General features: G+C 32.6%; 1 protein-coding gene across 3 annotated transcripts in view; it reads left to right on the forward strand.

The window, feature by feature from the left end:
• LOC117124348 (neurogenic locus notch homolog protein 1-like) overlaps positions 1–22,579 on the forward strand; it is a 95,444-nt gene that overhangs the window by 19,329 nt on the left and 53,536 nt on the right. For 2 of the 3 annotated variants that reach the window (XM_033270556.1, XM_033270559.1), the window contains exons 1-2: positions 15,406–15,897; positions 17,117–17,223. In XM_033270556.1, the coding sequence (XP_033126447.1) occupies positions 17,130–17,223 (94 nt within the window). In that variant the 5' untranslated portion in view covers positions 15,406–15,897; positions 17,117–17,129. Of the gene's footprint in view, positions 1–15,405; positions 15,898–17,116; positions 17,224–22,579 lie in introns of those variants that run through there. The other variant, XM_033270557.1, reaches the window with a different exon arrangement.

The raw sequence follows: 22,579 nt of genomic DNA on the forward strand, positions 1-22,579 counted from the left end.
AGTGGGAACAAAGCCTTCCTGTTGGACGATTGTTTGAAATAAATAAAAATTGGAAATCTTTGAGGTCATTTTATGAACAGCCGTCAACACAAAACTAACATCCATCCGGTAGGATAATTATTAAACGAGAAGAATGTCAACATTGGCAGTTTTTTAAAATATAGAATGTTTAATATTAATTAATTACATTATTATTATTATTATTTATGAAATTATAAAAAATTTAATTATATGAACAAGAGCCAATTAAATTTTATATATACCATAAAGCATGCACATGAAAATTCACATTGAAATAGCATTTGTAGTACCTGCTGCTACTTGGGAATCAAATTCTACACCAGTCACTAAGTGCACGCTTGGTAGTCTAGTGGCTATGGCACCAGGCTAGTTATCTGGAGGTAGTAGGTTCGATTCCCACCTGAATCACTTGCAAAATAGCAATAGATAGACGTATTATACCATTGTATTATACAATAGCGTTTGCTTGTGATTGGAACATTTACATAATAACAACAGGTGTTAAAATGTACGAAAGGTACTGTATCTTCAAGATAAAGAAAGATAAAATATGTCATAAATAAACATCTAGGAATTTTTGTTGATGGGGCCAACTGTAGAGGTAAATTTTGTTACTCAATCATTGCGTTTGTCAATAGAGTATTAAACAAGTCTAATAAAAGTTTCTTATAGTGGTTTCTATTATTAAAATCCAGGATATCATTGTAAAATCTTTGTCTAAACATGGTGGTATTTTTTATACTTTCCTGGTCGCAATAATTTTTGCTCCTCGTGCTTCTACTGTTGATCTTATTTTCTATACATACCAACTGGCTCCCAACAGATGTCAATCCGTTTTGGTGCAGCTAGACGTTAACAATCAGTAGCTTCTTCTCTCCTTTCTGCAGGCAAAAGCTTATATATTCTCGTCAATGTACTTGCAAATATATTGTTAACAGATTTTTATTGTCTGTCTTTTCTTCCCTGCTTTTTATTTTCCAACCTCAAACTTTTTCAGAAGTGCATTGTATTAAGTCTGTTTGTAGTATTTCTTTAGAAGATGTCATAACCTCTGTTTTTAGTATTTCTTTGAAAAAGGGATTTACACATGAGGTTGAAACAGAGGGGCTGGCATGCCACAAGTATGCACAGTTGTGTGTGTCATTGTATTCCCTTAGGACCATTATTAGTAGCTTACATTCAATTGCATCTGTCTACAGATACACTTCTTAGGGGACTTCCCTCGTAGAAGACAATCTTGTGATGATATCTTTTATTAGAATACTAACTTGAACTTGAATTTTAGAAACAAATAATTTTCAAAAAAATTATTTGATTTATTTTTTTTGGCGTCAATACATACCCATCAAAATTATATAAAGATGAAATTTTGAGTTCTTCTAGACAGGACTCCTGGACAAGATATATGATCTTAATGCTATGAATAATCTATGTCAAAGGTTATTCATTTGGAATACCAACGTAAGCTCTGCCCACACTATCAAATTTTCTTTGACAAGAAACTGTTGTATGCCCATATATGGTCATGATATGCCTATATATGGTCATGATATGCCTATATATGGTAATGATGTGCCTATATATGGTCATGGTGTGATGTCATATGACCATATTTAGGCATGTTTTTGTCAAATAAAATTTGAAAGTCATGATTGGCTTTACACTGCTATATTATATACTTATCTAAAGGTTACGTGTGTTCAAATATTTCACCATCAAAAGGTTATCATCTTAGCCGGGTGCAGCAATGCGACTAATGCGAGTACACACCTGTTCTACCATTGCAAACTGTGGTAATGTCATATAGCATGCACTATTATTTTGGTTTTTACTTGAATAATGATGAATAAATAATTATTGGATTGTCATTTTTTATAGAAGAGTGTTGATATGAGCTTTAATTTATATAACCCTTCGGATAGGAAAGCAGTTTATCAGTACAGGTAATAACAGTGATGGAATATAATACATAATTAATTTATTTATTATTATTATTATTATTATTATTATAAACAAAAACTCAACTTCTCCAGGTCTTGAACCCAGGCCGTTTTGCATGTAGGGTGAATATCTTGACCACAAATGTGTTGTGGTGAATCTAAGGGCCTGCCGGGAGAGCATCCTTTTCATCCTTTTTTAAATGCATCTGATATAAAAATATTAAATAAAGTGCTGCCTATCTATAGGATCACATTGGTATAATGTAGAAAGAAAACAAGATCACTAGTGTTAGGGTTAGTATGAACAAATTTCAAGTGACAATTTCTTTAGGGCTATTCAAATAAGAATACGCTAACAATCGGTCAAGGGGGCTTACGTGGTATTTAGTGCGTACTTATGGTCTACTCAAAATTGATACAAAGTCTACGGACTGTTTGCCGCCCTTAAGAGTCCAACAATCAAGCGATTGTATCCGGCTGTACCTCAACACACAGGATATGTTACAGTTTCAACAATGTTAAAATGACAGAAAACTCATCTTCTTGATTTACGTGGGTCAATAGCCTCTGTGTAAATTTACCTAACCTTTTAACAATCAGAAATAACTTTTAGAACTTTCCAAAAGTGAAAGCTTTGTAGGGCCTATACGGTATTCTGGCATGAAATTAGACCATGATTGTTCTTTGATGGTAGCTGACGTAAATATAGCTGTCAAAATAAATATTGAATCAAGGGACTTGAATAAAAATAATTGATATAATACTAAATACACAGGTTATTGTTGATTATTAGTTTCGTTTTCTCTCTGAAATCTACTCTATCTACACCAACCACCATAAATGTCACCAGGGAGGTTTTTGCATGAGCTAAATGTTCATAAGTTTGGTTATCAATTTAGAAACAGCTCCCTAGCCACACCCCCAGAGACCATCCCTGGTTTTTGCGGCACACCAGACCTGAGGATTTCTTGGTTCTTAAAGCTTGCGTGCGTGACCGGTCATTAATAAGCCCGTGAGCTTACCAGTTGGATTGCTCTGGCGTAACATGTTATTGATTGATTCAATATTTATGACTAAGAAACTTTCCCTGAAATTCTAGCCTATATTTTGAAGAGATCCATTTGTGGATAATTTAATTGGTATCAGTTGAATAATTGTCTATATAGTAGGCTTCTGTAGTAAGCTGTCTATGTTTTATTATTATTAATTAGTGATCAGTTAGTTACTGATTAATTACTGATGGATAATGGTTAGTGATTATTTAATCTGCATAGTGAGTTCAGAATAGTGATTACTCAACTCATTTTTGATTAGCTACTTCGGTACAGTACAGGGGTTCCAGGACCATGATTTTTGCTCATATTAATATTTAATATTTTTGTTATCTGAAGTTGGAGATGAGCCCACCAGTATTGCTACAGTGATTTAATTCACTTTGGTTGGTCATGGTCTGCCATTTTTAAGAATGGTTGTATACTATTTTTATTGGACCAAATTACGGTAAATAATGAAATCAAATGAATAAAATTATGTGTAGACAGGGTAGTCTCAAGGGCATTAGTTTTATTAAAACTCTTTCCAAACTATCATATTTGATTTGACAAAAAAATCTGTTGTATGCCCAGATATAGACTTGATGTTCCTATGTGGTCATGATACCTAAAGCTCTGTCCACACTATCAAATTTCCTTGAACAAAAAACTGCTGTATGCCCATATATAGTCATGATGTGCCTATATATGGTCATGATGTGCCTATATATGGCCATGATGTGATGTCATCATGACCATATTAAGGCATGTCACATGTTTTTGTCAAATAAAATTTTTGACAAGCCTTTAATGGAGGAGAAGTATTACTGTATTGAATGAAAAATGATATATCAACTAGAAGACATATATCATGGGTAATGGAGATATGAAATAGAAGGATGTAGCCAGACGACAGAACGCAAAATGGAGCAGCACAAGCTATTCACAGAGCCTTTATCAGAAGCAATATTTCCTCTCGCCATCAGAAACTTAACTGGTTCTTCCTACAGGGCAGGGAGAGATCAACATGAGTTTTCCATGGTACATGAATGTCTGAAAATTGACTTGCCCATGTTAGTTAGCAAGCTGTGGCATCAGTGGGAGAGAAGGGGATTATGGTCCCACTGGACAGTTCAAGCCCCCAGTCTCTTGCCTCGGATATGAGGCATTGAATCAGGGAGAAAAAACCCTTTTTATAGCTGGATATGGCTTTTGGTAAGCTACAGGTGACATAATCTTAAATTGCTTTAATCATGTTTGGGCTGAGGTGGACATGGCCCATCTGTCGAGGAATGATGGACCACCTGTTTGGAAGTGCTGGCGCCACTACTGTACAGATACAAAGCTTATGACAAATAGCCATGCAGACTGCAGCTCACAGGAGAGATAAAAAAGAAAGGGGTGTACCAACCAGTGGCGTATTAGAAGTCTTGAAATGGGGGTGCGCAAAGGTGAAGTGGGGGGGGGGCTCGATGATCAATTGATGGGTGTTAATTCACAAAATAATGTGATTTTAGGTGATTTTTAACTACTTCAAAGTGATTTTTTTTTAGCGGGGGCGACTGGGGGGTGCGAGTAACATTTGGAGGGACGTGTGCCCCGCGCACCCCCCGATACCCCACTGGTACCAAGGGGAAATAGAACTATATATCAAAGTGAAAGGGATAATATTGTGGAAAATTTAAATTAGATTTGATATTTCAAAGGAAGGATCATGTATCTTATGTGGAAAGTCAAGTGCTTCTCAAAGCTGCTTTGAAAATCAATGTTAATAATGTTCAGTGGCGTAGAAAAATATTTTTCATTGGGGGGGATGATTGGCGTGTTAGCCAGTGTCGTAACAGGTGCGGGGAGGGGCGGGCTGGGGGAAAACTGCCCCTCCCCTGACGGTTTTTACTGGGCTGACCAAGCCGTCATACCGGGCTGGGTAATAAGAGAAAAGAAAGAAGGGAGAGGGAGGGAAAGAGAAAGAAGAGGAAAAGAAAAGGGGAAAAAAAGAGAAGAGAAGAATAAAGACAAAAAGAAAAAGGAAGATATCCTAATGACCAGACTCACAACACCCTGCAACCCCTTCTCCATTTCAAAAACTGTCATAACTCCTTTGATCTATGCTGCTCGATGGCGTAACCACTGGGGGAAAGGGGAAAATATCTATCTTTGAAAAATCTTCCCCACCCGTTTATAAATGCACTTTTCATCCCCTGAAAGTGCCTAAAAACCTCAAATTTCGCGCGCATTTCTTGTTAACATGGGCCAATATCCTCTAAAAATTGCACTTTTTATTAAATTTTGATCAATTCCAACGAAAATAGAATTAAAAACACCGGGGGACAAGGGGAAAATATCCATCTTTGGAAAATCTTTCCCCACCCCTTGACAAATGCATCCTCTGAAAGTGCCTAAAATTCTCAAATTCTTTGTGCGCATTTCTTGTTACGGTAGGCCAATTTCCTCTATAAATTGCACATTTTAGGGAGTTTTCATAAAACAAAATAAATTGATGCAATTTGCTATATAGGCCTAATCAATAAATTCCTCATCAACCGATATAACCTTAAACATTCTTGGAATTGACATAACATTACTGATGTCGTACACACCCTTCAGTGTGAAATGTGGCTCTCTTTGCAAGCACATCTAACATCTAAGTAAAGAAGAGCTTAGATTGGTACCAGATAAAATAATTTTGTTATCAACATTAATACATTATGCTAATTTTCATCTTTGTAAGTGCATAAGACAGTGCAAATTATTTCTGTGACAGTCTTTTGAAATGTGTAAAGCTCCATTTTATCCCATACATAGTCAAAATATTGGGGGGATGATACAATGGACCATCCCCCCCCCCCTTGTCAAATATTGGGGGGATATATCCCCCATCCCCCGGGATCTACGCCTATGATAATGTTAATGAGTACGTAACCCTGATAATGTATCAATGGGAAGGGGCTCTGTGCTATAAAAAAAAATGTAATCCCCAAAATAACAATAACTATTGTAATTTAGTTCCAAGTAACCTTGTTAGGCATGCTTAATCCAAGTGTATGTACAATATCGTTTGCAATAAACAAGATCATATCTTATAAACAAACTGATCTTGAAATACTGAGTCTATCTGGTTTCTAATGGCAAATAAACTTTGTATAATCAAGATCAAATCTTGTTTTATCTTATCTAATTATGAATTCATGTCAGGAAATAGTTTTCCCCAAAATTCAAATGTTTGGAATATTTCTCCACCCACAGAATGTTCCCACATATTGGTTCCTACCCTCTGAGGTAAACATCATAACATTCTCTTCAGGAGAAAGTGTTACCAAAGTTTAATTGTGGTTTAATTGATAGGTTTGATTGGGAGATGTTTGCTCAAAGGTATATCTCTCTGGTTTGCTTAAGGTAATCAGACGACAGAAGTATGTCTGCAAATGGAAGTACATACTAGTGACCTCAATGAACTGGGAAGGTGACTGGCCTAGAGAGGCACTGTGGCTTTAAATTCTTCACTGAAATAAAAAAAAACTCCACTTGCTAAATGGATATTTTTAAAAATAAAAATTATTTTTCTTTGTCTATATTATTATACAGTAGGCTTTTATAGTGGAGTATTAAATAATTTGTGATTAGATGGCAGTGATGTTATTGAAGATGATAAGAGGGGGTCGGTGGTTGATGTTGACAATCACAAGATGGTGATGATGGTAGTGTAGTTGTGGTGGTAATGGAGATGATGGAGATGGCAATGATGTTGGTGGTGATTGAAATCATGGTGGTTGCAATTATAGTAACAACAACAATAGTAAATTGTTTACAATATAAATTATTTCAAACAGTTTTTTCCTTGACATAGTTTCATCAATTTCATGATTAAATTTGTACCTTAAATATAGGACAAAGCTCCTAAATTTCAGAATATATTATATTAGACTCCAGTAAGTTCCCGAGAGGTCCTCTTTCGGTTACCAATGTTGTTTTCTCAATTGCAATTACATATACTGATGGTAAAGTATGACTGTTCTTTAAATCCTCGTTTAGATTTACTCCAGAGCATGCTTGAGAACAAAAATAACAAATCATCTATCCAATCACAATCAGTAATCTTTGGTAATAAGAAGAGTTATTCACAAAGTGTCTTAATTGCCGATGAAGTCCATTGACAATTGGAAGCACTTAAGACTTTGAAATGGTTACTTATTGTAGCTCCCCATGCTACCTCTCCTAATCCTGGAGGTTCTTCTACTGCACTGAATGCTTGCCGCTGAGCCTACCTCCCACGATTACTAGGCCTGTTCATTGCATTACTGCTCCATAATGAATGGTTCGTGAATAGCCTTTATAATTGCCAATAAAGAAGCAGTTAGGTTTCTATCCCCCATTATTAGCAGAACTTAATTGGAAATTGTACGCTCAAAGAGGAAAATCTAAACAATTACTCTTACGTGTAACTTAACTTTAGCTTTAAATCCCGCTCTAAAGAATCACTTTCCCTTCCCAAAGATTCCCTGCAGATTAAGTGACAGTAATCAGATATAGCCATTGTTTCTACCTGTTGCACGACGCAATCCATGTGTGTATACGTGTCCACACAATCCATTTGTTGTTTTTATATGGATTAGATCTGAACACAGGCGATGTAAAAATCTGTGTTTAATAACGGTTTAAAGGTCGTCTTCTGAGAAATTTCTGGTAAAAAATATATATTTTGAGTTTGTGGTTAAATTTCAGCATGATTATTATTTTTATAGGCATGTACATTGGCTTTTATAGACCAAATTTATTAAGCCAAATTAATAAATTATATTTTTTTGTTGATTTGTTTTTACTTTTTTACATTCATATATTTGGTAAGGGTCCCTGGCACTCTCCCGTCCCAACAAAGGGACACCACTACACCCACCAACTCTAGCAGATCGTTAAAACAAATTACATTTTATTCTCTTTCTTGAGTACTCATTAAAGAAATACCGAACACTCTAATTGACAATGTATTTGATGCCGCTGCAACAATAACACAGTACACCAACATTATACAGGTTTTAAGTTGTAAAAGGGTTTGCCGTGTCCAGTTAGATTGGTGATTATAGAAGCATCAATGAATACACAAGTGATAAAGAGATTGTCTTAACAAGATAATCTTGGCAATCATGTCAAATTGTTTATGCTCGCTATTGCGTGAAGGTCCTGAGATGAGATGGCAATTGAATATAGTGTGTTGTTAGCTTTCAGAATTAAATGTTTTCAAGACAGTTAATTAGATTTTTTCATTGATTGAATTGACTTATTGATTTTGCTGAGTTAATGACCAGTCTTTGAGAGTTGCCGACTGGTAGATTGCAAGGAATGATCATTGATTTCTCTCAATTGATTCTGTAGACGAAGGACGTATTTTAAGTGTTTTCATGATTGTTTTTGCTTTGTGTATTTTGTTAAACTTTATAATTACTCCAGTCCACTACTGTTAACTATTACTACTCATATTACAGTACTAATTGTTATTGTTATTAATATTATTTACTTTTACAGACTTTTACTATAAGCTTTACCACAAGAAGATATAAGAGTTTTCGGTAGTGACTTGTATACCTTAAATATGAACTCAATGAAACAGATAATTCAAGGCCAAGAAGCAAACAAAACTTAATAATAGAAATAAGTTATGATTGTAATTATAGTAAAATAATAATTGGTGACCAGCTTGTGATAATTATTAATTGACATTTGGCCTATTTTGCTTATCATAAATGTGACTGGCTCTGTCAAAACCAGCTGTGTGTTGCCACGGAAAAGTCCAAAATTGAATTGAAAAACAGTGTTTTTGATGGAAATTAGTTGAGTATTAGCAAAGTTATGAATTTTATATTTATTGGATATTAGCCATGTAGGTTTTGAGAAAATAGCTTCCAAATAATTATTCTAAAATCAATATAGTTTATTATTATAAGATTTCTAGTTTGAAATTAATCTTAATATGTTCTCAGATTTGAATGATTGATATTTTGCAGAAATGTTCTTTAGTATGCCTATGTCTTCTTTTCTAAAATATAAAAACTGAAAATGTTCAAAATTCTGATTCTTAAAAGTTTTTGGTGTTTTTGCGAAATATAAAATTGCGACAAACAACTGTTTTTTTAAATTGTTTTTTATGACAATTTAATGAACAGAAAAGTTTAACAGTATATCAAACCATGTGATGAAGAATTCAAGTATAAATAAACAAAGAATACTAATACTTCCTCTAGGTATTAGCTAGTGATGGTACCTCCAAATTAGGGGACATGTGGAAAAAGTCCCTGGCCACTAATGTAAAAAAGAGTGATGAAAAAATATAATTCATATAGGATAAATATATAATCGTTAAAATTATACTTCTAAATACGTGTACCTAAAAGATGTCTACCATCACCATCAATCAGCAGCACTGATTTCCTAGGTGGTCTGATACCTCTGCAATTGGAGCCCAGCAGCTGCGCTGTCTTGGAGCCCAGGGCTGTGATTGCAGCCCCTGATTAGTGATGTAACACTGTTGTCTGAGGTGGAGTTTCCTTGGTTCGATAGTAGTTCACGGTCAATAGAACCCGCCAAGTCCAAGTACAGTCTATTAATCTCTCATCATTACCATTAATTAATTATTAATACCAATGACACTATAGTTAGATAATCAAATTTCAAGGCTGATGTTAACCATTTTAAAGTACAAGTCCCACACGTTTCCACTCATAATTTTGGTGAGACGTTTCTTATTATCAGTCAATAAATCAATTAATAATGATGAGGATTAACTTAATATAAAAACTCTTTTACAGAAGCACTATTTAGGTGCTACACACCGACCAAACCAACATATGCAACAACCAGTATTTTGGTGTTTTATATGTCAAGATACAGATACGGAACAGAAAAGTTATGTTAAGATTAAAATCTAGTTTAACAAACCCAAAAAGTAAAAATAATCTTGCTCTGTAGTTAAGCGTGGTTTCATGACGGTGACTGCAAAGAGTCAATAGGGCATTATAACTTACAATAACCAAATATGGAATTTGAGTGACATTTTTGTATGGTCTTCTTATTGGGTAGTTGTTGATTGGCAAGGCTAAGTATCCTAAGTTGTCAATCAAATGTGCCACTGACTTGGCACTTTTTAATGGGGAAGGGGGAAGGGTCATTTGCAATATGGTCTACTATTTCTCTAATATAAATTTATAAATTTCTAATGCAAATTTAGATAACTCATTATTGAATTCAAAATTGGTGATCATAACAATTGTTTTTATTTTTATTTTTTTGGATTAATAATTATATAAATTTTATTTTAAGATAAAATGAGGAATTATAGATAATTACGAAAAAATAATTATTGAGAGGAGGTAATGTCAGTTGATGTAAAATTCAGAATGTTTAAGCAAAAATCTAAGCCCCATCTAAGCAGTGCAATGAAAGTGTTTTGTTGACTGTGATGTCTGGAATTTGACTACCATTTTGATAGTGATTAAGGCCTACACATAAAAGTGCCTATGTTCATGTGCGAGCAACCGATAACTAGAAACATTTGACTGCCCCTTTAATTTTTGATTGATTTGACAATGTCAATCAAAACAGATGTTAGCCTTGTTCTAACTAGATTGTCAAGCTACCTTCATGGTCTAACCTATTCAAATGCATTATACAGCTTGTAAATTAACGAATTGCTATAACTTGTAAAGGATCATGTTTTAAAAGACTTCCAACCGTTCAATTACAAGCACGAAAAAAAAGTTAATACCCGGTGTTACCCAGTGTTAAGAAAGAGAAACGTGAGGGGATTACCAGTGATTAGTTTTACAGTCATTTACAATTTTGACCTCCCTCCTACATTAATTTGGAACTAGGGCAGTCAGCATATCAATATCTCATGCCTTGTATTTTCGAGTCATCAGAACAATATGCTAAGTTATGGTACTTAGCCACCTGATGGGCTATAAATGTCTTCTTTAGACATGGAGGTTTTTATTAATACTTAATGCTGATACAACAATATGTCAAGTTTATAAATCAGGCTGAAGTCAACTTGTAGCAAACAAGAAGACATAATATGGGTATATATAGTCATAGTATATACATCATATTTTCATAATTGAGATAATATAATTTGTATAGATAGCCCTTCCTTAGTTTGCTTCAGATGATATTGTTTTATTGATCCAAATCAATCTTTGTTCCAAACTTTTTCAAATCAAATTTTTTTGAGAAGATGAATGAATCAAATTGACTGTACTAACATTTTTTTAATGGCAAAGTAAAATAAAAAATTGTGTTATTTATACATAAGGTAGTACAGTTAATAAATAATATGTTGGTTAGATCTATATAGCGCTTCATGGCCCCTAAGCGCTTTATGTTATCACCCCCAGTCATTGTATCAAGCACATATATGGACCACATACACAGCTCTCTGGGGAGAATGCCATAACGTTGCAGCTGTAATCCGTGCATTTTGCGTTTGAACCGTTGAACTCTTGGGTGGGGAGAGACAACCATAGGCAAATTGCCTTGCCTAAGGACAAAAGCGAAATGCACAGCGACTGATTGAACCTCCAACCTCAAGTTGAGAAACAGAACTGCTACCGCTGTGCCAAACCACTCCTAAAAGTAAATCATTAATGAAACTGGAAGTAGATGACCAAATGTACTTTAAGCAGGTTCATAATTTGTGTTAAATCCATTCAAGGGTGCATCCAGGATTTTGCAATGTCCGCTTTATCACCCCTAACTAAATGCGCTGCTCATATTATTATGACGATAATATTAGATGATTGCATCGTAATCAAAATTAGGCTATTTGCTATTTCTCAGTCAATCATAGAATGGGCAGCTCAGATTGTTTATATTTTAACCAGAAGATTGAATAAATTTAAATGTGAGCCAATTAAAAATATAATTTATGACAAAGTGGAAATCATACTAAAAGTCAAAATTTTCCTTTTTTCTGAATTTTTTTCTGATTGTATGTTGCATATGTCTGCTAATGTTTAGTGTTAAATCTGTGTTTAACTCTCCCGTTCACCATGCCAAACACCAAGTTTATCAATGCTGTAGGTGCATTCTGCAAATGTTTTTCTGCTTATTTATGTCAAATAAATTAACTTAAAAACTTAAATTTAGTACTTTTGTGGTATATCAGAAATTCAGAATTATTTCCTTCCTACTTGGACCTTTACTTAATGTAACATATTTGTCTTTCTTCAGAGGAAATCCATGTAAAAAGAGAATATAATTCCCATTTACTTCAGGTTCAGCACTCAATTTCCAAGTAAGATCTCAAAGTTGAAACATTCTTGTTATTTATTACGCCTTGTCTGCCTTCAGGGTATAAAATATTGCAGTCACTTTCAAATATCTCAAAGCATGATGGGTAATAACTGTCAAACCCAGACAGCAAGTGTCACTCAAACTTCCACGTACTTGAGCACCCGTGGAGCCAAAATTTATCCCCATCAATATTTTGCAGTCCACCTGCTTTAGTTCATTCCGACAAATTTCCTACCAATTAATTGACACTCAAATATCATAGAAAATCCAGAGCTGTAGAGTCGGGATTGCTAGAACCGACTTGTCAACTTTGTTAAATTGAGTCATTTGCAAATTAGTTCCTTTAACTTGTTTTGAACAACTATGCTGTGTTTTTGACTACATGCATGCTACGGTATATTTACTTAACTTATTGACGATGTCACGGGTTTGAAACAAAAAACCGTTTCATTTCAAATACTTTATATCCTTTGCTGGATGCTTATTACTACTTGATTACCTGCCAACAAAGTTTCTATCCAGATGTATTTAGGCGTAAATCATTTTTTTTCTTGTAAAAATTTCATTGGATTAAGAATTGCCACTGGTGAAAAAAAAAACTGGCCTAATAAGTGTGGCCTGTATTTTGTCAATTGTTTCTATGTCTATCATTGAATTTTAATAAACAAGTTAACTTTGAAGATAACACAGTATCAGGTGGAAGTAATTAATTGATTGAAGTTTGTATACCAAGGATCAGAAACCCCTTCCCCTCCTCTCTTTCTCATTCTTCTGTGACCTCGTTTAATTATTTAGATAAAGTAAAAAATAAGTTACTAATGTTTAAAATAATTTTGTTTTGTAAAATTGGTTTTAAATCAGTAGCTTCACATCTCTTGTGTCATCCCATATAATCTTCAAACCACTAGTAGTATCATGGAGGTATGGTAGTATCATGGGCCTAAATGTTTATTTCAGTTTCATCCTAATACTATTCTAAATATAGTGATGTAATATCCTTAAGTAAAATAACAAAAACATCCCTTCCTCATCATAATTACAAAAGTAGGGTAACATTCTAATAATTTGTTTCCCTTGATGGTCTGTAACTAAGTCTATGACTCTTGGATAGTGAAATTGTTTTGAGTTCTTACAATTACAAATTGCAGTTTTGTATGTTGCCCAAAGGTAATTTTTCAAAAGTAAATTGACTAGTACTCAAATAAATAGTTTGATTTATGTTCGCAGCACATGATCGACTACTTATAGTAAAAGTCAGTAAAGATTACAGTGATTAAAGTCAAAATTCCAGCATCTTAAATTCTAGTGTTGAAACTGATCTAGGGGAACATTCTTCACCAGATTGGGGATTTGTTTGAAGAATTTAGGTAAATGCAGAGTTAGTTGGTCATCATTTCCTATTTGTGATTCATAATCTGAAAACTAATTTTAGGAGTAATGGATAAAAAGTATGACAAAATGTGTTAAAGATCCTTTTTGTGGTAAAACTGAAATACAAAGAGACTTTAAATAAATTATCAGCATCTAAAAACATAACAAAACAATTAATTTAATTTCAAAAGAAACTTAATAACTAACTGTTTTTATAGGTTATTGGAAAGCAAAATCTTAATGTGACCTTTAATTATACTAGTATCTTTTAACCTAAATTACCAAATCGTTCTCCCTGTGGATTCTTTTTACAAAATGCCATATTATTAATTAGTAGGCCTATTTTTGTAATATATTTTATTTTGGATATATTTATAACTGTTGTAAGCAAATGTGGAACCTAAAATTTCTAAGTTCGTACATTATTGACAAAAAAAAATTAATCTTCTCATATAGCATCTGAGAAATGTATCTACACATAACATCTTAACCAATCACAGCAAAGAAGGATCAGTATGTTTAATTTTCATCAGGCAATTAAGGGATGAATTAGCCTTTTAAAATGAGCATTATCACTTTAGGGGTCATCTATTTTTTCATCTTTATCAAGATACTCTTTTCTTTGAGTCCACTCTCTTCCCCAAATAATTAAATAATAAAATAATGATTGCTATTCTGAGATCATTATTTTTTCATTCGTTCAAACATACTCGGTGTATCCTCTTCTCCCTAGGCCTATGTTTCGTACACATGAAAATTATAAAAACAATTGATGGCCCCTCCTTAAATCTAAATATATTCTTTTATGTATTATTAGGCGATACAGACATGTGTTGTATGTGGAATGTATTTGCTTCATGAAGGCCGAAGATGCGTATACCCAAGTTTAGTCATTGTAGGTCTACGTCTTACTCTAGGAGCATGTACGGTAACCTTTCCTCTATAACATATCTGGATATGGATACTTAGACTGTCATATCATGTTGCTATTAATGTTATTATCAACACTTTCCACTTTGCAAAGGTTAATAGACTGAAACCTACTCAACCTATCGAAGGTCACGGCTGTGATGAGCATCGCAGCTTACGTTGAGTTACAATATCAGCTGGAAGCTGATGAACTGAAACACCTCGTTAATGACAAACTGTTTTGAGAATGATGAAATAGAACATCTTGTTATCATAGCAGTGTCTGTATTTTTTTTTTATTATATTTCTGTTTATTATTAAAAGAGGTAAAAAATATTTAAGTCAATACATTTATTAGTGTTTGAAATAAAGTTTATGTTTAATTTAACTTTATTTTAATGCATTTCAATAGCAAACTTTTTTTACTGCAAAGTTAATAAATAAATCTGAATTATTATTTGTTTTATTATTATGCAATGACTTCAATTATTACTTTTAACAGTATGCTTATATTATTAATAATATAGTCTGTTTTCGTATGGTCATAAGAAATATTTGTTATATGTAACCTACATTTATTTTTATCTTCATAATTAAATTTATTTTAAGACTACGAGTTAACTTCAACAAATTGTATTTGTCTGAAATAAAGTTTTTTTTTGACTTTGTAATATACCTTCATGACTTCAGAGAAGGCTACACACGACTAGTTATAACTTCTGTTATTCTGCTGTACAGTAGGCAGGATTGTTGAACCAGACTGGCCAATCACAGGCCAGTGCTGATTGGCCAATTAGCTGTCTAGCTTGAGGGAGGGAGACTTTACAATCACAAGCAAAGGCATTCACTCTTTTGAACAGTACAAGCTGAGCTGTATGGTGAGGATTGTTGACAGTCATTGAAGTGTACTTGCACCGTTGTTCCACCTTCCTGTGTTTCACAGCATACTGTATATGCCTGAGGTTAGATTATTGTGAAAAATAGCCCCAACCGAAAGGACCAGTCAGTGTTGTGTTAACCCGATTGAAAACAATTTTACAGGGCTAGAGATTTTGTAAAGGGCCTTGCATTTTGATGGTAGACTATTGACAGAGCTCTAGTGCTGGTACGGGTACAAATCAACCGCAGAACAGGAGCCAAAACACCAGGATTTATTGGTGTTGTTTAGACAACTTTCACTTATTATTATAATTTACTACCCAAGCGGATGGTGTCTTAGACCGTTGGTTTCTACATCACTGGATTTTACCTGGTTTAAAAATCTGCTTATATATGGTTTACGGATTATTATTTTGAAACCTGCTGCTGGGTGTTTTAGGAAAATACATAGAAAATTCAAACAGGTAGAGAAAAACAATTGCTTCTTTAGTTGTAGGGCTGTACCCATACCATCTTAATGTGTCTGTTTAAGTGTTGTTTATTGGCTGTCTGTATTTTATTAGATGTAGATACAGCGACTGTCAGAGTTGCCTAAAGTGATTCTGCTGTTATTACAGGTGTACTAATAAAAGATTCTAAATCAGATAGCGCCATATTAAAATATGTTATTTTACCAAATAGCCCTGGGCGAGATGAGAGGAAAGAGGGTTCCCTTTATATAGACCCCCCTTCCCTTACGCCTTGAAGGCCTTGCGTTTAAGCGTGTCATGAGTATAATACATGCTTTCTATTACGAGTGTGCGATCATGCTGGGAAGGGAATTGAGGCCACACAGATATTTAGAAATTGCTGACATCTGAACTTGATATAAGATAATGAAGATTGCCAGTGATTTGAAGAATTTGGTAAAAATGATTATTATTAGGTAGTTCAAATATTTATTGTCATCAGCTACCTTTTAAATTTTGTGAGCCAATACAGTATAGCATTATACAGCACTTGATGGGTCATGTTATAATACTGTTAAAAATATATTTAAATTCAATTTTAAATTTGCTAGGTCTAGTACAACTATCAAATGTTAGCATTTAAATTAACGGTGTAATGACGGATAAAAATTTAGAATAATTTTTACCAAATATATATATATATTGTTTAATAAAATATGCAGAACGTTATGAGATACAAAGTATATACAGTAGTTAGTTTATTTGCAAATATTTGTGTAGAAGATTTAGGCTAACTGTATCTCTACCACTGTTACTGAATCCGTGTATCTATAGAAAAGGTATTAATGACTTAAGTAACCACAATGGAGTGGATTTTGCAGGATCATTCTTATTGTAAATTCCATATGGAATGGGTCACTAGAACTGTTGTTCTGTAATTAAAGTGTGTTCGTGACACTACCATTTAAGGCCTATAAAATATTAAAATCATCTAAACTAATGTACATTGTTCCATATTTTTCAAGTAAAATTTTTATACTGATAGTACTTATTTCATATGCACAATGTATGATAAAATTGCTCATTTGATTTAAAAATTACAAATGTAGTTGCCCATTTACAGTATATAAAAATGAATGTATGAATAGTTATTTATAAATTCAAATGGAAAAATATTAATATTTACTTTAATAATTATAATAATTTTTATTTATATTTTCTTTATGCTTTACAGATATATCTAAGAAATGGCTGGGGTAAGCAGACAACAGACGGGGATCTTCCTGTGTTCTATTCTTTACATTATTTATTTAACATCAATTGTCAAAGCAGAATATGGAGGTGAGGATGCATATTGTATGCATTGTACTTATTATTATTTAAGTGTAGAGAGGGGGTAATTTTCTTGAATTATCACTTTCTGTGTTCCAAAATTTCTTAAGTTTCTAATAAGAAAGAGAGAAACATATTTTATCAAATGTATAAGAAGTAGAATTTATTTGAGTCTGATGTTTGGAAAGTCGTAGTGAAACATTTTTGTGATTACTGTATCCCCCAAGGCCCGATTGGCTATCCTGACGGTCCTGTGTGATATAGTATGATTTTTCAAGATACGTGTTAAGATTTTGATCATTCCCATTAAGTATATAAGGCCTAAGAAATACATCTATAGAGATAAATTTTGCCTTTCAAGTACCGCTTTCTATAATGAACATGAACCTATAAAAGCGGTTTACATTATTACCGTATAATATGATATCTTAAAAGGATATTATAGGATTATAATATTGCATCTACTTAGTAATATCAATATTCATATTTCCTTATTAGCTTTGTTTAGACCTTATGGTTCATGGTTTTCTCAGTGTTATTTGATACTACATAGTAACACTGAAGTTTCAACATGCTAGCCACTAAAACCACAGTATCCTCAGGTTATTTAAATTAATGACTCAAATATGATGTCTGGCAAAGACCTTGAAAGAAAACCATTAAAAACAAACACATTTTCGACATCAAGTTACTATTTTTGTGCTCAAGATCAATTTTGTCTTATAAATACTTAATTTTTTTAGCCAAGTATTCTTTTAACATTTTCCTGTGACAGTTATCAGATTTCCAATTTAAGTCCTTTATAATTTGTCAGTTTAAACTAAACTTTATTTTTTCATTTCATTCAAGCAATCAATATTCTTGCCCTTATCACCTCTAGGAACTCAATTACAATGAAGGATTTCCTGTTGGCATAGGCTATTGGAATCAATAATAAAGTACTTCTTTTAACTATGCAGGCCCTAGATCTGAAGTATTAGTAATATTGGTATGCTTTCCTTTCTCTATTATTTACTGTATAGTAATCACTTGTAGAGCTAATTTTTACAGTTCAAAGAACACTTTAGCACTAAAGGTTAATTGTTGCAAATTGCTTCAAAATGTATTCAAATATGAATTTACTTGAGCTTTTTTTTTCAATTATTATTGTCTTAGACAGACCTTAACTTTTTAAATTGCTATTAATAATAATAATAATAACTTTTTATTTTAATAATTATTTTCTTTTCAACCATTACTTAATGTGTACACATATCCAATTTATCTGATTACATAGTAAAATATAGAATGGGTGTATCTATTGTATACCAACCTGTCCATTTAGATTTTAGGGAGTGGTAAGATAATTACAGATAAGGACTTCTCAGTAGTGTTTATTCAACTTTAAAAACTAAGTAAAAATAAATAAATTTTTCTGCATCAATATATAGTAGAAAATATTTTGTAAGAAAGTTAGCAGAAGTTGTTTTTAGTTATTAACATTCCTAAAGTTTATTTCTTTAGGAATATTAACATTTTCTTTCCCAAACAATTGAAGAAGGTGGGTTGTGCCTCTGAACTGTAAAAATTAAGCAGCCACCCAAGGCAAAAGTAATTAAGTCTTAAACACCTTAATATTAGTTTGTGGTAAACATTGACAACTACTTTTTACAGTTTTAGATTATGATCTCTGTCTAACATATTTATTTATATGATTAGGAAACAGGGTTTTTTAGAAGTCATATCAAAATTCAAAATCAATTTGTTTAAAGAATTTTTATTGCACAGTGAATCTTTGTTGTTAGAACTCGTTTCCTCTACATTTAGCTTTGTATTTTTCATTTTCGGAAATGTATACAGTCTTTAATGAAATTTGATGTGGAGAATTGTAACTTCAACAATGATTATTGAAGGTATGTAAATATCTGCCTCCTCCACTTGCCTCAGGTTGTCTGTTGACCGAGAGATTTCATCGACACGAGACGCGGTAACTGACTTTAGGTGTTTTCAATTCTGCCTATAAGTATCAATAGATTGCCACTCAGAAAGATCAAATTTCTACCAATTTATAAACTGCTATTTAACAGAAGAATTAGCGATTATTTAATACATACATACAGGTTTGTTTAAGTTTAAACTATCAACATTTTTAGCACTCTCAAATAATTAAAAAAAAAGTTTATTACGAGTTGCCCTAACTCTTTGTTAAACCAGTTCTTAGCACCTTGTTTTTGATTAATTTGAATCATATACTATAATTATTATATTTTACAAGTTGTCCTAACTCCTTGTTAAACCAGTTTTTAGCACCTTGTTTTTGATCAATTATAATCATAATTATTATTAATTATTATGTTTGAATACAAAAATCAAAATTAATAATTTTATATAACAAAACAGTTTCTGTCAATACACAATGTGCAATATCTGTAGCATCATATCCTACTTGTTTTTCTGTGTACACCCACATGTAATCCAATAATCTCTACTGTCCCTTACTATATAGATAGGTCTATCTACAGTAACATTGGTATTGTTTTCTTCAGTGGTCAACAGTAAAACACCACCTTATCAGATACACAGTTTGTATATAAAGTCACAAATGATTGTTTATTCCTAATATAAATAGTAGAGTACATACTGAACTGATGAAAAACAAACCACAGCAACTATAATGAAAATTCGTCTTTAGAGTAGGCCTAGTGTTAAATTTAGATTGACAGAATAAAGCCATTGTATCTTTTTTTTTATATCTTTGTAAACAGAACTATTGACTCAACTGTTATTGATATGTAAATTAAACATATTTTAAATTACTAACATTATTCCACCAAACAATAGTTTAGCCACACTTAACCAATATGCACAAGGCAAGTAAAATAAGCAAGCTCTAACAATCATTATTAAATCTGATAATAAACCAAGAAAATTATATTTCAATTAATCTAAGTCAAAAAAGTAATATGAAAGGCCTATTTCTTTTTTTTTCTAGTTAATTTTTTTAATGAATAAATATTATTAAAAGGCTCTTTATGTAATAATAATAATAATCATAATAATGTAAGTCCTACTATATGCACATAATAATAATTTCTCTATGCACTTTTACATGAACAAAAAGAAACATAACCATGAAATATCCCAAGTTTTTAATACAAGAAATATAAGCAATAGTTTTAATTTCATGCAGTTATATTTTAACTCATGTTAAGTATTTCAATGGCCAAATTTGCTTAAACTTTTCCACTTAATGGGTTTGGATAGTTCCTGATAATGGGTGCGATGATACAGATATTATGCTGCTTAGACTGTAGATTACATGCAGTATTTTCATATTCAATAGAACAGAATTGCTGTCTCTATTGGAGCATGTGTACCCCGTATAGAATTGCCTCACGGTGAGTTAAACGTAGCAGATGTTAAGGCACGACTGCCGTACGCAGTTCAGCATCGGTATTCTCTACCTTTTGAAGGCTGTGTGTTAGAAATGATCTTGTTATTGATATTGCAGTATGCAGTGTTTTGGAAACAAAGAAGGGGGAAAAGTTTGCCTTACAGGCTAAAGTAGTGTACATAAACTTGTATCTGAATTTGAGGTTACAGGGTCCCTATGGAGGTACTATGTATGCCTACCATATTCAGCATTTTTGGAAGAATTGAATCCTTTCTGCATTAGTACAGTCGGCACTGAGGTTAGAACCTTCGTGCACATAGGTTAAAGACATATTATAACAAATTTAGTGATTAATATAAAATGAAATTTTAAAATTTGTTGTTTCTGTAAAAGAGGAAAACAAGAACCATTTTCCCACTTTGTTACTATTTAAAAAAAATATTCTACTAAAACATGTGACATTGGCCAGGCATTATAGTAGGTACACATATTTACTATATATAGTAATTGCAGTGTAGATATTCTAATGATTGTGTGTTTTGCAGTGTGGAAATTATAAAATGGAGGTGACCCAAGAAAGAGGTTGTAGGAGAGAAAGTGTTTTTTTTTTTTTTTTTTCGATTTAGCCTACAAGAGATGTCTGTTTGCAAAATGATTTGGTGTATGATTGTGGTTTAACATATTAATGATATGTTTTTGTATTATTATTGTAACAATGTGATGAGAAGGAATGAATTGTCAGCATTTGTATTTTACTATTCACAATAAATCAATTGAAATAATATTATGGTAATATTGAAGGTCATGTTACCTATTTGTTTATCAATTGATAATTTGTAATTCAACCACATATTTACATTTGGTACAGTACAGTAAACCTGTGTAGTTACAGGATAATGTCTGTAGTTACAGTATTAGCCCGTTGATAATAATTTTCAGATTTATGTTATTGTCTTGGCATAACATTTTGTGGTTCAAACTTAGTGTGTTGTGACTGGGAATGTTTATAGTAAAGACTATAAATTCATATTCTTTTAATGGGGTCAGTCTTCCGGTGTAAATACCACAAATATTGAACTTATTAGCAATTTAATATAATTAGGATCTTCAAAAAGTAGGCTATTACCCTCCTAAATTGAGCATACCTGTGCTATTTTTTCTTTCTGCTTCTGTTGTGATAATATATATTTCCATTTTATCTGGCAGATGTGAGTATTTTTTTCCAAGAAAAATAAGAATTCTGATAAGTACAAATGTTTTGTAATGTTTTTTCAGGCAACTAGTCATATAACGTCTCCTAACTAACAGTGTTTGGTTCCAATTTCCTTCTGTTTTCATCGTAACTACACGTCACAGAAATGTATAGGCCTAATTTAAGGTGACAGGGTCATTTGGGCCAGGCTCGTTGATCGTGTCCGCAATTTGTTCCAAATTACATACAAAGGATCAATTCCCTTAGTTATGTTATTCTTATCAAATCATCTTAACTCTATTGTGTATAGTTCATTGCAAAAGGTGTTCTACGTAATTTTCTATCCGTAATGATCTTGATGAAAATTCCACCATTTTTTCATCCTCCATAGCTCCTACTGTTTCCGCTGTAAGAGTGCGTTGACCTCTGACATATATATCCACTCTCATTACCAGTTTGCTTGTCAAGCACCAGATCATATAAACATATTGTACGGCAGAATATTATTGTGTTAATGACCAGTTTATAAGTTATTTAGGCCTAATGATTTTGTTACCCTCAGAAGTAGTATGTAATTTACCCTACTTAATTCATATATAAAGACTCAAGATTATCTTAGACCTTTTGTAAACTTAAAAAATGTGAAGGGAATTAAAAGTATTTTTCTATGGAATTTAATTCTATTGTATATGAAAAGTATATAAAAAAACATAAAATTGCACAGATTTGTCTGATTTAATAGAAGTAATTAAATTTAGACAATTAAATTTAATATGTATTGGAGAAAAGAAAGCAACCGT

The sequence above is a fragment of the Anneissia japonica genome, unplaced genomic scaffold (genome assembly GCF_011630105.1).
Source record: "Anneissia japonica isolate Jap-2015-1 unplaced genomic scaffold, ASM1163010v1 scaffold750_len1593409_cov174, whole genome shotgun sequence".
Taxonomy (NCBI): Eukaryota; Metazoa; Echinodermata; class Crinoidea; order Comatulida; family Comatulidae; genus Anneissia; species Anneissia japonica.